Here is a 15,415-nt window from a genome sequence, read left to right on the forward strand (position 1 = left end):
AATTGTGAGATGTAATGTGAGGTTTAATTAGAATTGTGAGATGTAAAGTCAGGATTGTGAGATGTAAAGTCAGGATTGTGAGATGTAAAGTCAGGATTGTGAGATGTAAAGTCAGAATTGTGAGATGTAAAGTCAGAATTGTGAGATGTAAAGTCAAAATTGATTAGAATTGTGAGATGTAAAGTCAAAATTGATTAGAATTGTGGGATGTAAAGTCAGAATTGTGAGATGTAAAGTTAGAATTGTGAGATGTAAAGTCAGAATTGTGAGATGTAAAGTTAGAATTGCGAGAAAAAATGGTAGAATAGTGAGATAAAATGTTGCAATTACCTTTTTTTGTTTTATTTTGAGGCCGAAACAAGGTTTCATAGAAACTACATGCGTACTCAAGACAGGAAAACTTGTTTATACCAAATAACTACATGCACAAATAACTACAACCTCCCTGACAAGTACAACATTCTCATGCAGTGATCAAGTTTCTTTTATATTTACACAGAAACTGATGATCATGTTAGCTGAGTTTCAAATGCTCACTGAATCAAGTTTTGGAAAAGTCACTCTAAATCCGACCCAAACAGTGTTCCAGCCAACATATCTGAATGTCAAGGCTAATGCGGTGGATTTGTAGTGTGTAATCTTCATCCCGTCACAGATCCTCCTCGTTATCCGAGGAAGAGATCTTAAAGCTCTGGATTTGTCGACTGATCTCCGTCAGCTGTCAGAAGAATTCAAAGCATCTGAGAGAAACGCCACTAAACAACCTACAGAGCCGACGCCGCATTATTTAACCTTTGCAGACAGTGGCGTTTGTGCAGCCCTGGCTTGTTATTGCGGCGTCTGTGTTACATCTTATTTCTGCTGGATTTGTTGAAGTGACATGTCTGAAAAAAGCACAGCTGGACGACGGGCAGATTCCGGAGCGCTGAAAGCGTGGCTAATTCACTCACAAACACAAAAGATCCTCCGGCTCAGACAGCCGGCAACTGTTGTGCGTCTGACAGTCTTTACATGCAGGACGTGGCACGCCTCTCTGAACTCTGGGTAATTAATGCTTATCCGAAAAACAGATAACGGAAGATCAGATGAAATAGCAGAACAATATATCTGTAAGAGAAGAGCTTTAATACGGATGACAGAGATGATGGACAACACATGACTAAAATTCTGTTCTCATGAAGAAATTGAGATGCTATTAACATTTCTGATACAATTTTGAATTAGACTTTATTTTTACATTTTCAGTTTTAACTTTAATATTAAAGTTTTATTAATTCTCTTGTGTTTTTGTCATTGTATTTTTATGTCTGTGTAGCTTTTATTTCAGTTTTAGTTACTTTAGTACATCGAGTAAATGAAAATGAGAAATGTTGCCATGGCAACTGGTTGAAATAAAACTTTTAATTTTATAAAACACTTTTTATGACAAATCAGCACATTTCATCCCTCAATTCTCATTACTGTAATGCAATAATGAAAATCATCCTATTTTTGGTAACACTTTACAATAAAGTCACATTTGTTAACTAGTTAATTAGTAAATGCATTAGTTAACATGAACTAACGATGATAAATATATTTCGGTTACACTTTATTTTAAAGTGTCCCTGTTACAGTGCAATTATGCATTTAAGTACTGAGTAATACTAATTAACTACATGTACTTACTATATGGTTAAGATTAGAATTAGGGTTACTTGCACATAATTATGCATAATTAATTGTTATTATAAAAGTAAATACATGTAACGTGTAACAAGGACACCTTAAAATAAAGTGTTACCTATATTTCCTAAAGCATTTATTAATCTTTATTAATGTTTGTTTATTATAAATAAATAAATATTATTACAATGTATTACAAAATGTATTGTTGAAATGAACATTTATTACAATAAATAAAAGATTTTTGAGATTTTGTTTATTGCAAGTTCATACTAACTAACATCCTAACAAATTAAACCTTATTGTAAAGCTTTACCATGTTTTGTTACCAGCATTTAATAAAAACAAGCATTGTAATACTTGAAATTTACATTTCAAGCTGAATAATATATCAATATTTACATCACAGTAAGGATATTACAGTATGATGCTGAAACTTTGACGCTGTAAATGATCTGGACTAGAAACTCAAATCACAGAGACACAAGATTCAATCCCTTGAGCTGTCAGACATGCGCTCGAGTCACTGTAAATGACAGCAAACAACAAGAGCATAACAGCTGTGTGATGTTTTCATCTCCATTGATCTCTACTGCCCTCCACTGCACAACCGCACGCAGCACTGCAGCTCCAGCACTTAATACTGTGCTGCACATGAAACCATATGCACTGTGCAGAAGCAGAAGCATGCTACTCATTAATTAATACACTTACTTTGCATATCTAATTCAGTCTAGTGTATAAATGTCTAAGAAGAACGTGTCAAAAAATGGAAGCAGAATAGTGCAGTGAATACTTGATTCCTAGTGCTGGGCGGTATGACCAAAAATGTATATCACGGTATTTTAAAAATTCATATCATAACAAAAATAAACACCGGTATTCGGTATGAACCGGTATACCGCCCAGCACTACTGATTCCTACCTGACACTGTCCCGCCACACACACAGACGTCTGGTTCTGTCCACACGGAGTGCCATCGATGACTCTGTCCGCCTGACGAACGTAGAAACGGAAGCCGACGGCACGGCAGTTCAGCTCACAGCGCTGCTCGCTGGAAACTGATCAAACACATAAGAGACGGAGTCAACTACACCAAAACCATAGTGTATCTGATCAGCAACTTCTCATTAATGAGTGAATGTGAAAAAACAACTTTTTTTTTCATGTTACCATGTAATTACTGCATTTTGTATTAATTAAAAATGTAGAAATTCTTACATTTCAAATTACACATGAACCACACACAAAATTAGACATTTTATTTGAATAAATCATTGCATGAAATAAGAACATATAATCGGAGAATTACCAGTATTAACCCCATTGGAACAAATGGAATTTAATTATATTTATGTGAATTTAGAACTCTATAAATCTATATGAAATCTACATTTTGAAGCAAAACACCATCGAAACTATATAAATAATACTTATTATTAGGAAAGTTTCCAAACAAAATAAAGTCATTTTACTTGCATAAACCTTCAGACGAAAAAAGGGTTACACTTTATTTCGATAGTCCACTTTGTGTGGACGCAGATATGTTTTGAGACGAGGTGAAAAAAAAGATCGGAACGCTCTGGCTTCGTGTGGACGTAGCCTAATATAACTTCATAGATAATTTTACAAAAAGTATTTTTGACACTAATGGTACTCCATACACACCTGGGTCAAAATGACCCGGACACTGAACGTGTAACATTTTTTAAAAATGGGTTTTAAAATCTCTTTAAAAATACAAATGTATTTAAAAAAAATGAAAAATAAAAACATAAAAATAATAAAATGATATATATTTTGAGTGTCTTAAAGCATTTGCAAAGTTTTATCGCAAATCTCTCTTCTGGGTCAAAATGGACCCGAATGCGTTATGAGGGTAAAATCACTATGAGCTCTAGTACTAATGCACAACTGATCACACAACTGAATCAGACGCCTGAAAAGAAAACATCAAAGACATGTGATGAAGGTGAAATAAACCAGAATAAATCCGAAAAATTCATTTGATCCTCTGTGTTGAAAAGAAACTGTTTTGTCATCAAGACAAAACTTTGGCACGACTCCACTGTTGGTTCATCTATCACCTGAGGGTAGAATAATATTCCACACAAACCATAAACATAATGGCGCAGTTTCACAGTTCATAAATCAGATCTGTTCAGAGGAGAACATTCACTGTTGCACAGGATCCGACATGTTGGGGAAATCCACGGCAGCACAAATGCACGGCAACTTTAATTACAACATGATCATTAGAGCTAATTAACAACACAAATATGTGTGTGTCATTCAGGATGTTTCTCTCTCCTCATGGTAACAGAACAGATTTCTGACAGGAAAAGTTCTGGGGTTGGTCAGATTTTTAAAAATGTTTTTGAAAGTAGTTTCTTCTACTCATCAAGGCTGCATTTATTTGGTTTAACAAAAATACAGTAAAAACAGTAATATTGTGAAATATTATTACAATTTAATATATCTGTTTTCTACATTAATATATTGTAAAATATACTTTAAAATTACCGACCCCAAACCTTTGCATGGCACTGTAAGAAGAAACAGTGTATCAAATGTCTTGAATCCCTGTGAAACTTTAATATCTCTAAATTCTTTCCATCAGAAGAAGCTCATTCATGTCATGAACTGAGAGAATCTGCTCACCGTCATTAAAAGGTTCCCACTGGTAGAATCGGCCCATGAAGGGCTGCGTGTTGAACGTGGAGCACTGCAGCTCTCGGATTGGTCTGCTGGGTGACGGACAGGCCTGTCAGTTCATAAACACACACTGCTTTTAGTTTTGTGAGTATATCTTGCATCTCTTCAGTGTTTTCAAACAGCATCAGTTTCCTTCAGATGCTGAAACTAAACACAGCGCATGAAAGTTTGTGCTGCTGTAAAAAGTGTGTGAATATTTCATGAGTCAAAGCGATGCAAACAAGCTCAAGGTTAAAAATGCCCTTTTCCTGGGTGTAATAATAATGTTAAACAGTTAAATGTTATGTGAAAAGTCAATAGATATTAAGGTTACACTTTATTCTGATAGTCCACTTTAGACATTCTACTAACTGTAATTAACTTTGCAACTACATGTCAACTAACTCATTAATTTGCAACTATATGTCAACAAATTTGCATTACTTTGCACCTAGGCCTACATGTCAATAAATTCTCATTAATTTGCAACTATGTCAACAAAATTCTCATTAATTTGCAACTACATGTCAACTAACTCATTAATTTGCAACTAACTACAGTCAACTAACTCTCATTCAATTGCATCTACATGTCAACAAACTCTCATTAATTTGTAACTACATCAACAAATTCAATAATTTGCAACTACATGTCAACTAACTCATTAATTTGCACATACATGTCAATAGATTCTCATTAATTTGCAACTACACCTCAACAAACTCCCTCATTTGTAACTACATGTCAACAATCATTAATTTGCAACATGTCAACTAACTCATTACTTTGCTACTTAAATGTCAACAAAGTCTCAATAATTTGCAACTACATGTCAACAAAGTCTCATTCATTTGTAACTACGTTACTTACTCATTAATTTGTAACTACATGTCAGCTAACTCATTACTTTGCAACTTACATGACAACAAAGTCTCAATAATTTGCAACTACATGTCAACAAAGTCTCATTCATTTGTAACTACGTTACTTACTCATTAATTTGTAACTACATGTCAACTAACTCATTACTTTGCAACTTACATGACAACAAAGTCTCAATAATTTGCAACTACATGTCAACTATCATTAATTTGCAAGTACATGTTAACAAATTCTCATTAATTTTTAACCGTCAACAAATTCTCAATTATTTGCAACTACATGTCAACTAACTAATTACTTTGCAACTTACATGACAACAAAGTCTCAATAATTTGCAACTACATGTCAACTAACTCATTCATTTGCAAGTACGTCAACAAATTCTCATTCATTTGTAACTACGTCAACTAACTCATTAATTTGTAACTACATGTCAACTAACTAATTACTTTGCAACTTACATGACAACAAAGTCTCAATAATTTGCAACTACATCAACTAACTCATTACTTTGCACCTACATTTCAATAAATTCTCATTCATTTGTAACTACGTCAACAAACTCTCATTCATTTGTAAATACATGTCAACTATCATTAATTTGCAAATACATGTCAACTAACTAATTACTTTGCAACTTACATGTCAACAAATTCTCATTAATTTGCAACTACGTCAACTCATTAATTTGCACCTATATGTCAATAAATTATCATACATTTGCAACTACATGTCAACAAACTCTAATTCATTTGTAACTACAAGTCAACTATCATTAATTTGCAACTACATGTCAACTAACTCATTAATTTGCAACTACATGTCAATTAACTGTCATTCATTTGCAACTACATGTAAAAAAAATCTCATTAATTTGCAACTACATGTCAATTAACTGTCATTCATTTGCAACTACATGTCAACAAATTCTCATTAATTTGCAACTACATGTCAAATAACTCTCATTAGAGTATAAGTAGACTATTAGGTTAAGGTTAGGGTTAGTAGAATAAGTTGACACGTAGTTGCAAATTCAGTTATAGTCAGTTGAATGTCCATCAAAATAAAGTGTTAGTAGATATCGATGTATAACTTAGATGTATAATATATGGACATGTATATGCGTTATGTGTGACATCTGCCATTCAAGATCGAGTGAACAGAGAAAAATATATTTTGTGTTTTTATTTGTCTGTTGTTGGTCTCAAACCTGCATCTCTTCTGCGTCTCAAAACAGAAAGTTGCAAAGGGGTTAAAAAATGTATCAATATTTTTATTTTGTATCATCAAGTATGAATGTTTCACAGATTTTTTCCCCCTGCAGAGTTTAACAGGTTTAAGTCCTGTGTTATCCTTTGTTCTGGGACTAGTGTTAAACGTCTTTAGGTTCCTGTGCTACGTGTGTTAGTAAAGTCTGTGATTTCTGTATTATACGATGTCTCCTCGCTCCGACACAGTAGCAGCAGCACTGTGACAGAACACTAGACCGACAAACAGTAAGCGGTGCCCCTTCTCCCCATGTTTTTGTTTCCGTTTTTTGAAAGTGTTTTGTTTTCAATTTCCCCCACCCCACAATCATGGAAACGGCCGCAAAATTCACTGCCCTCGCCTGTAGGGATCTCCCTTTCGTAGAATTCACCCAGGAATTCTGCGGGCTCGCAGCGATGACAGCATTGGATGACGCCACGCTGAATTCTCTGTTCTGGATCGGGGCCAATTACCATCGCCCAGTGGACCTCCCAGACACCACTGGACTGAGCTGGAGGGAAGGTATCCTCCAGTGTCTGGAGAGTGTCCGGCCCCGATTCAGAACCAGCCCGCTGTCAAGCCTGCCAGCCTCTCCTATGTCAAGCCCGCCGGCCGTTTCACTCCCAAGCTCTCAGCTGACAGTAGCAGTGTCCTTCACCTCTGCTCAAAAAAGGAGAATGTGGAGGAAGAGACTGTGGGCTCCAGCCCCTGAGTCCGCTCCAGTGTCGGCTCCAGCTCCTGAGTCCACTCCAGTGTCGGCTCCAGCTCCTGTTCCCACGTTAAATCCAGGGAGGGCTCCCGTTCCCACGTTAAGCCCAGAGAGGGCTCCCGTTCCCAAGTTAAGCCCAGAGAGGGCTCCCTTTCCCAAGTTAAGTCCAGGGAGGGCTCCCGTTCCCACGTTAAGTCCAGGGAGGGCTCCCGTTCCCACGTTAAGCCCAGAGAGGGCTCCCGTTCTCAAGTTAAGCCCAGAGAGGGCTCCCTTTCCCAAGTTAAGTCCAGGGAGGGCTCCCGTTCCCACGTTAAGCCCAGGGAGGGCTCCCGTTCCCACGTTAAGACCAGAGAGGGCTCCCGTTCCCAAGTTAAGCCCAGAGAGGGCTCCCGTTCCCACGTTAAGCCCAGGGAGGGCTCCCGTTCCCAAGTTAAGCCCAGAGAGGGCTCCCGTTCCCACGTTAAGCCCAGGGAGTGCTCCCGTTCCCACGTTAAGCCCAGGGAGGGCTCCCGTTCCCACGTTAAGCCCAGAGAGGGCTCCCGTTCTCAAGTTAAGCCCAGAGAGGGCTCCCGTTCCCACGTTAAGCCCAGGGAGGGCTCCCGTTCCCAAGTTAAGCCCAGAGAGGGCTCCCGTTCCCACGTTAAGCCCAGGGAGGGCTCCTCTTCAGTTCAAGCGCAGGCCAGATGAGTTCAGCATCACTGCATCTTTCATATCAAACAGGTTAAACATCAGATGTGCGGTAAACTTCAGTCTCATAGAACCTCAGGACATATGTAAATACTTTAAAATAGTAAAAAAAAAAAACTTTTTTTAAAATGTAGACTTTTTAAAAATAATAATGAAATTTTATTTGATTTCAGTTAATGATTATTTTATTGCAAGTAAAGTTTTTCAATAATTTATGATTTAGTTAACTATACTAATTGATCTAATCCCATCCAGATTCCTCATCTTAAATTACTTATAACCACAACAATCAATCATTAGCAATTAATATTCATTAAAAACTCACAGGCTGTCATTGCAAATACAATTTACATTTAAATAATTAGCATATAATAAACATATAAAATAAATAATTATTTAAATGGTTAAACAAAGGTGAACAATATTTTGTGTTTCTCTCCAAGTAAATTCAGGCCAGTCAAACTATTATCCACTATTATAGCGACGGCCAGAGCTTCTGCAGAGCGTCTGCCTTCACGCAGTGACCGGAAGCTCTGTGGATCAGCCCTCGCAGATACTGTTGAACCATCGCAGAGCGCTCCGACGCATCAGCACCACCCTCCTGACACACACACACACACGCACACAGACAAGAGACACACACACACACACACACACACACACAGAGAGAGGAGTCAGTGATGCTGGACGCTGATCGATCAATCTCAGTATATGTGGTGCTGGTCTCACCTCGGGGCCGTCGGACAGTCTGCTGGGATAGCTGAAGAGCGCTCGGCTCAAAGCGTCTCCCAGCTGTTTGCCGTTCTCCTTCAGGTCGTCTGGACTCACACCGCTTCTGCGCCCACGTCCGTCCAGCAGGAACTGCAGCTGCCGCTTCCTACAGAGGGAAGGACAGAGCCACTGACACATGTGCAGCAGGACCAATGCATCAGAGATGCTCATGAGTGCGGTCTGAATGATCTACTGTGTGTCATTTGATTTGGGACTGTGGAGATGAATTACAGTCAACAAGAACCCCGCAAACCTTCTGCATAGAGACCTACTAAACAAATAAAGTAAGGCCTCTGAAGTCCCGGCCAACCTAAAAAAAATAATAGAATAAAAAAATTAAAATTAATTTTAAATAAGGCCTCTGAAGTCCAGGTCAGCCCATTTTAGATGTGACTTGAGGTTATCTTTTAATCTTTTCTTTGGGCGCCCTTGATGTCTGGACCCTGCGGCCAACTCTCCAAAGAACACCTGCTTTGGCATCCTCTGTGGGTCCATGCGGATGACGTGGCCAGACCATCGGAGCGAGGACAGAGCCTTGCTTCACCCCATTGGAGATGCCAAATTGATCGGATGGCTTTCCACCTGACAAGACTTCTCTTGTCATGTCGATGTGAAACAACTGGATCAGTTTGGTGAACTTTGCTGGGCAGCCAAGTTTTCTGAGTATGACCCATAGGGCGTCTGTTGACCGTGTTGACTGCCTTGGTCTGATCGATGAAGACTATATAGAGCAGGGGTGCCCAACCCTGCTCCTGGCGATCGACTGTCCTGCAAAGTTTAGCTCCAACTCTAATCAAAGACACCTGCCTTTAATTTTTAAGTGATCCTGAAGACCCTAATTAGTTGCTTCAGGTGTGTTTGATTAGGGTTGGAGCTGAACTTTTCAGGACAGTCAATCGCCAGGAGCAGGGTTGGGCACCCCTGATATAGAGGTTCATGTTCTGTTCTAGGCACCTCTCCTGCACCTGCCTCATTGTGATGATCTTGTCGATGGTCCTGTAATCTGGGCATAAGCCACACTGTGACTCAGGCAAGCTCTGTTCATAGACTGATGTCAGTAGTCTGTTGAGCATAATGCGGGCGAGGATCTTGCCTGCGATGGAGAGTAAAGAGATACCTCTGTAGTTGTCGCAATCTGCTCGTGTGCCTTTGTTCTTGTACAGGGCAACTATTATGGCGTCACGGAGCTGCGAGGGCATATCTTCCTCTTTCCAGGTGCTGGTCAGAACTTCATGGAAGGTCGAAACAAAAACAGAATTTAAAAAAAGGAGCTCCTACTGGGAGCATGGAACGTCAGAACGCTTTTGGATAGATTCTGCTCAGCAAATGTGCAGAGTTCGAGCTCCTCATCACGAACACTATATTCAGGATGGCGAACAAGTACAAGACAACTTGGATGCACCACAGATCAAAGCAGTGGCACAAGATAGACTACATCATTGTGCGCCAAAGAGACATCCGAGACGTCCTTGTCACCAGGGCCATGAGGGGAGCAGAATGCTGGACAGACCACAGGCTAGTTAGAGCGATACTCCAGCTGCACATCGTCCCTCACCACCCAAGGCTTGCTAAGGTCATACGCTCAGCATTCAACATCGTCAGACTCCAAGATCCTTCCTACCTTCACAAGTTTCAGTCCACGCTGATGAGAAGCTGTCTGCCAATGGACCACTAACTGGAAATCCAACTGAGAAATGGAACCAGTTCAGGGATGTAGTGATGGAGACAGCCAAGGAGGCGCTAGGCCCCAAGGAACGCACTCATCAGGACTGGTTCGATGAGAATGAAAGTGCCATTGGAGACTGGCTGGGCATGAAGACCAAAGCATTCCTGCAGTGGCAGAAAGACCCAAGGTCCGCATCCAAAAAGGAGAGGTTCAAGTCCCTCTAAGTCCAGGCACAGCGAGAAATCAAAAAGATGAAAGGTCAGTGGTGGGAGAAGGTGGCGGAAGAGATACAACACTATGCCGGCACAAACAATGCCAGGCAGTTCTTTGGCTCTCTCAAGGCAGTCTATGGTCCTTCAAAATCTGGTTCTGCCCCCTTACTTTCTGCAGACGGCACCACGCTCATCAAAGTCAAACAGGGCATCAACAACAGATGGAGAGAACACTTCAGACAACTGCTCAACCTCCCATCTGCAGTCAACCAGTCAGCCCTCGACCAGATCCCCCAAAATCCCACTCTCGAACAGCTGGATGACCCCCCCATCCCTAACTGAGGTTCAGAGGGCCATCAAGCAAATGAGCTCTGGCAAGGCAACCGGCAAAGATAGTATCCCTGCAGAGTTGTACAAGGGACTTGGTGAGGAGGCGCTCCAGGCATTCCATGAAGTTCTGGCCAGCATAAAATAGTAGAATACATATATACTGTATATATATACAGTATATATTAAAACTGATAAACAAATAAAGGCCTCTGAAGTCCATGCCAACTTAAAATAATAAATAAATAAATAAAAATTACATAAAATTGCTGAACACAAAGCAAGGTCTCTGAGTCTGAAGCCCATGCCAACTTAAAGTAATAAAAATTTAACTAAATTAAAGAAAAAGATACATTTAACTAAATTAAATGTTAGTTTCAAGAGCATCATCTCTGCTCAGGTAAAATAAAAAATAAAAATAAATAAATAAAATAAAATACCCATGGTGTTTTAATTGTATGAATTGCTATGACTTTTCCAGGTCCAGAAATAACACTTTTTAAAGTCTCCCAGGTGCTCATGGGTGCAGCAGACGGATGAAAAGATTTTCTGTACAGCACAAGAAAATTTTTTTTAATACCATAAGTTCTGGAGCACTTAAATAATCCTGGACACACACACACACACAGGCTGTAGGATGGCAGCTGCTGTGGACATGCACTGGCCTGTCGTCACACACACACTCAGGTATTTCACAGGTAATGTGAGTATTTTAGTCTGTGCTGAAGGATCTCTCACACACACACCTGGACTCCTCCAGCAGCAGCAGCAGGCGGCAGCGTGGCGTTTCTGTAGCAGCGATGTGACCCAGAGCGCCGAACATCCGCTCCGAGGCCATGATCTCATTCATGGTGACCTGAAACACAAACATCATCACACACATGCTCCCAACACACACACACACACACACTGACTGCTGCTGCTCACACCTCAGTGCCGTTGATCTTCTGCAGGTTGAGGTGCTGCAGTCTGTAGATGAGGAAGGATCTCCAGAGCGTCAGTCTCACCACTGGATTCCACTCTGGATGAACACTGATCTGCTCCAGACGCCGCACCTGAGCCAGAGCCGCCAGCTGAGGGAGATGAGTGATGCTCGTCTCCATGAACATCAGGTGCTGCGCAGGATGCAACAGCATGAGACGTGTGTGTTAAAACGGTCATGATTCATTCAAACGGCTGATTCGTTCAGAAATGAAGCAAGTGAATGTCGTTATGAATGACTCACTGAATCACTGACTCACTCAATTAATTCAAACAGCTGATTCAATCAGAAATGAAGCAAGTGAATGTCGTTATGAATGACTCACTGACTCACTCAGTTCATTCAAACGGCTGATTCCTTCAGAAATGAAGCAAGTGAATGTCGTTATGAATGACTCACTGACTCACTCAGTTCATTCAAACGGCTGATTCCTTCAGAAATGAAGCAAGTGAATGTCGTTATGAATGACTCACTGACTCACTCAATTTATTCAAAAAGCTGATTCATTCAGAAATGAAGCTGACCGTTTTATGAGTGACTTACTGAATCAATGACTCACTTGATTCATTCAAACACATGGATTCATCCAGTAGCGAATCAGTACTGTGTGTTGATCAGAGACTCAACAGTTCTGCTGTGACTTTGATTGGAAGTATTTTCATTTGCAAAAATATAAACAAAGACGATTTTGAGTCTAAAATGTAGCACAATATGAACTTGTTTATTGAGCTGTTCTATACATCTACAGTATATCACATTTGCAGTGGTGCAGATATTGCGGAAAAGCAGCGCTCTTGCTGGTCTGATATTACTAAACTATTTCATATAACCTGAATATAAGATCTGCAAATAAGCAAACCTTTTATGTTATTACCACAACTTATTATACACTAATCGAAACACTATCGGAGTCAGTTGCTGTGCTTGCACTGGTTCATTTTAATCTGCCTCGAGCTCAGACATCTGCAAACGCCTGTCACGACCGCTGTGATCCTCACCGTGAGGTTTGGGAATTTGAGGCGGATGCGCAGGAACATGGGAATGATGGAGTCGAAGTGGATGTATCTGAAGGCGACGGCGGTGACGCTCGCGGCTGTCTGAACGCCCCAGCAGCGCTCCAGCGTCTCCAGGGCCCCGGGGCCGAACAGACGCAGCGTCTCGCTGTCTAGCTCCGCCAGGTGACTGTCAGATATGGACAGACTCTGAACGCTGGGCCCACCGGCGTCCTGCGGCCTGCGAACACAAACACACTCCTCTGAAGACTGAGACGAGCGGGAGCCTCAGGTTACACACGACTGTGTGAAGGATTTCAACATGTTCGGACAGAGACTGCTCTGAGAGGAATATTTGGACTCCAGCCTGTTTACAGGATTAGTTCACTCCAGAATAAAAATGATAATTTACTCGCCCCCATGTCATCCAAGATGTTCATGTCTTTCTGTCTTCAGTTGCAAAGAAATTAAGTTTTTTTGAGGAAAACATTCCAGGATTTTTCTCCATATAATGGACTTCAATGGGGACCAACGGAGTGAAGGTTCAAAGTGCAGCTTCAAAGAGCTCTACAGGGTCCCAGCCAAGGTGTGCGTCTGTGGTTAAAAAGTATATAAATATAAAATGAGCGATGATTTCTCTAGATAAGACCTCGGCTGGGATCCTGTAGAGCTCTTTGAAGCTGCACTTTGAACCCATTGATCCCCATTGAAGTCCATTATATGGAGAAAAATCCTGGAATGTTTTCCTTAAAATTTTTTTTATTTCTTTGGGACTGAAGACGGAAAGACATGAACATTTCGGATGACATGGGGGCGAGTAAATTATCATTTTTATTCTGGAGTGAACTAATCCTTTAAATTCACATTTGGCACGATGAGATCTGTCATCCAGATTTGATCCAGTTACTGCGTTGACTTCTATTGTTTTTATATACAGCTAATTATACTCTAAACGCAGCCTTGGTGAGCAGAAGAGACTTCTTAAATCTTACCGACCCCAAACATTTGAACAGTAGAGTATATTGCTACAATTGTGTATGAATTTATACATATGATAATCACATTACAAGCTGGTTTTAATGTAACAGTGATAAATACAGTATGCATACAAAACAAATACATCTCAAAGTAATTGATTCATGCATGTGACCTTAATAAACAAAACCACTGTATTTCTGACTGGCGGGTGAATAAAGTATTGAACCACAAACAGCTGTCAGTCATCAGCGAATCCAGTGCGGTTTTGTTAATTATAATTGGAGCAATTTGGTTTTGAGAGATTTAATTTTGAGAGGTTAATTCAGAGGCGAATAATGTGTTTTTAATGAACGCTCTTGATGAGACGCACGTGACTGATGCAGTAATTCTCTGCCCACAGACAGAGCAGAAACACTCACAGCGCAGACGCTCTTTAACGGATCTGTAGTGCTCTTCTGCTCGTTCACTAATCACTCTGCTCCTACGCAGAAATTATTCATTTAATGGACCCATTTTACAAAGAGAGCAGCCAAGAATCAGATCAGCCTGCTGCGGACCACTGAGATACTTTTAGCAAGTATTAAAACACACAAAAGTGCCACAGTGTGACTTATCCTGGTCTATCAACCTTCTCTTCTCTTATAACCGGATAAATCTGATGTTTAATATAACATACAATAAAACACTGATTTTTACTGAACTTTGATTTAATCAACTATTAAATCATAAAAATATATACAATTAAAATAAATCAATCAAATTAAAACATTTAGTAATAATTAATTAAATCATTAAAATCTAAAAATGTAATTAAATAATAACATTAAATTAAAAACAATATACAGTGGGTACGGAAAGTATTCAGACCCCCTTAAAATTTTCACTCTTAACAATATTGCAGCCATTTGCTAAAATCATTCAAGTTAAGTTTTTTCCTCATTAATGTACACACAGCACCCCATATTGACAGAAAAACACAGAATTGTTGACATTTTTGCAGATTTATTAAAAAAGAAAAACTGAAATATCTCACACTCACACACACACACGTGCACACTCACGCACACTCTCACACACACACTCTCACACTCACACACATTCTCACATGCACACACACACACTCACATTCATGCAGGCACTCTCGCACACACTCACACACACACTCGCACACACTCTCACACACACACACACACTCACACGTACACACACACGTGCACACTCTCACACACACACTCTCACACACACACTCTCACACATTCACACACACACACACACTCACATTCATGCAGGCACTCTCGCACACACTTGCACGCTTGCACACTCACACACACATGCACGCACTCTCACACACACACACACACGCACACTCTCACATGCACACACACACACATGCACACACACTCTCACACTCGCACACTCACACATGCACACACATTCTCACATGCACACGCACACACACACACACACACTCGCACCCTCACACACACACTCTCACACACGCACTCGCACACTCACGCACTCTCACACTCACACACTCTCACACACACACACACACACACACACACACACTCACACACTCTCACACACACACACACTCACGC

The 15,415-nt window shown here is 40.4% G+C and overlaps 2 protein-coding genes across 2 annotated transcripts in view; both read right to left on the reverse strand.

The window, feature by feature from the left end:
- Positions 1-4,425, reverse strand: part of LOC107568158 (thrombospondin type-1 domain-containing protein 4) — a 44,165-nt gene extending 39,740 nt beyond the window's left edge. The window contains exons 1-2 of the mRNA XM_016254070.1: positions 4,328-4,425; positions 2,591-2,727 (exon numbers count right to left, since the gene is read on the reverse strand). Of these exons, the coding sequence (XP_016109556.1) occupies positions 2,591-2,727; positions 4,328-4,364 (174 nt within the window). The 5' untranslated portion in view covers positions 4,365-4,425. The remainder of the gene's footprint in view (positions 1-2,590; positions 2,728-4,327) is intronic.
- Positions 4,426-8,361: 3,936 nt separating this feature from the next.
- LOC107568150 (leucine-rich repeat-containing protein 49) overlaps positions 8,362-15,415 on the reverse strand; it is a 23,814-nt gene continuing 16,760 nt past the window's right edge. The window contains exons 7-11 of the mRNA XM_016254013.1: positions 12,843-13,123; positions 11,792-11,977; positions 11,609-11,718; positions 8,616-8,763; positions 8,362-8,487 (exon numbers count right to left, since the gene is read on the reverse strand). Of these exons, the coding sequence (XP_016109499.1) occupies positions 8,362-8,487; positions 8,616-8,763; positions 11,609-11,718; positions 11,792-11,977; positions 12,843-13,123 (851 nt within the window). The remainder of the gene's footprint in view (positions 8,488-8,615; positions 8,764-11,608; positions 11,719-11,791; positions 11,978-12,842; positions 13,124-15,415) is intronic.

Source organism: Sinocyclocheilus grahami, unplaced genomic scaffold (genome assembly GCF_001515645.1).
Source record: "Sinocyclocheilus grahami isolate Dianchi unplaced genomic scaffold, SAMN03320097.WGS_v1.1 scaffold1222.1, whole genome shotgun sequence".
Lineage (NCBI taxonomy): Eukaryota > Metazoa > Chordata > Actinopteri > Cypriniformes > Cyprinidae > Sinocyclocheilus > Sinocyclocheilus grahami.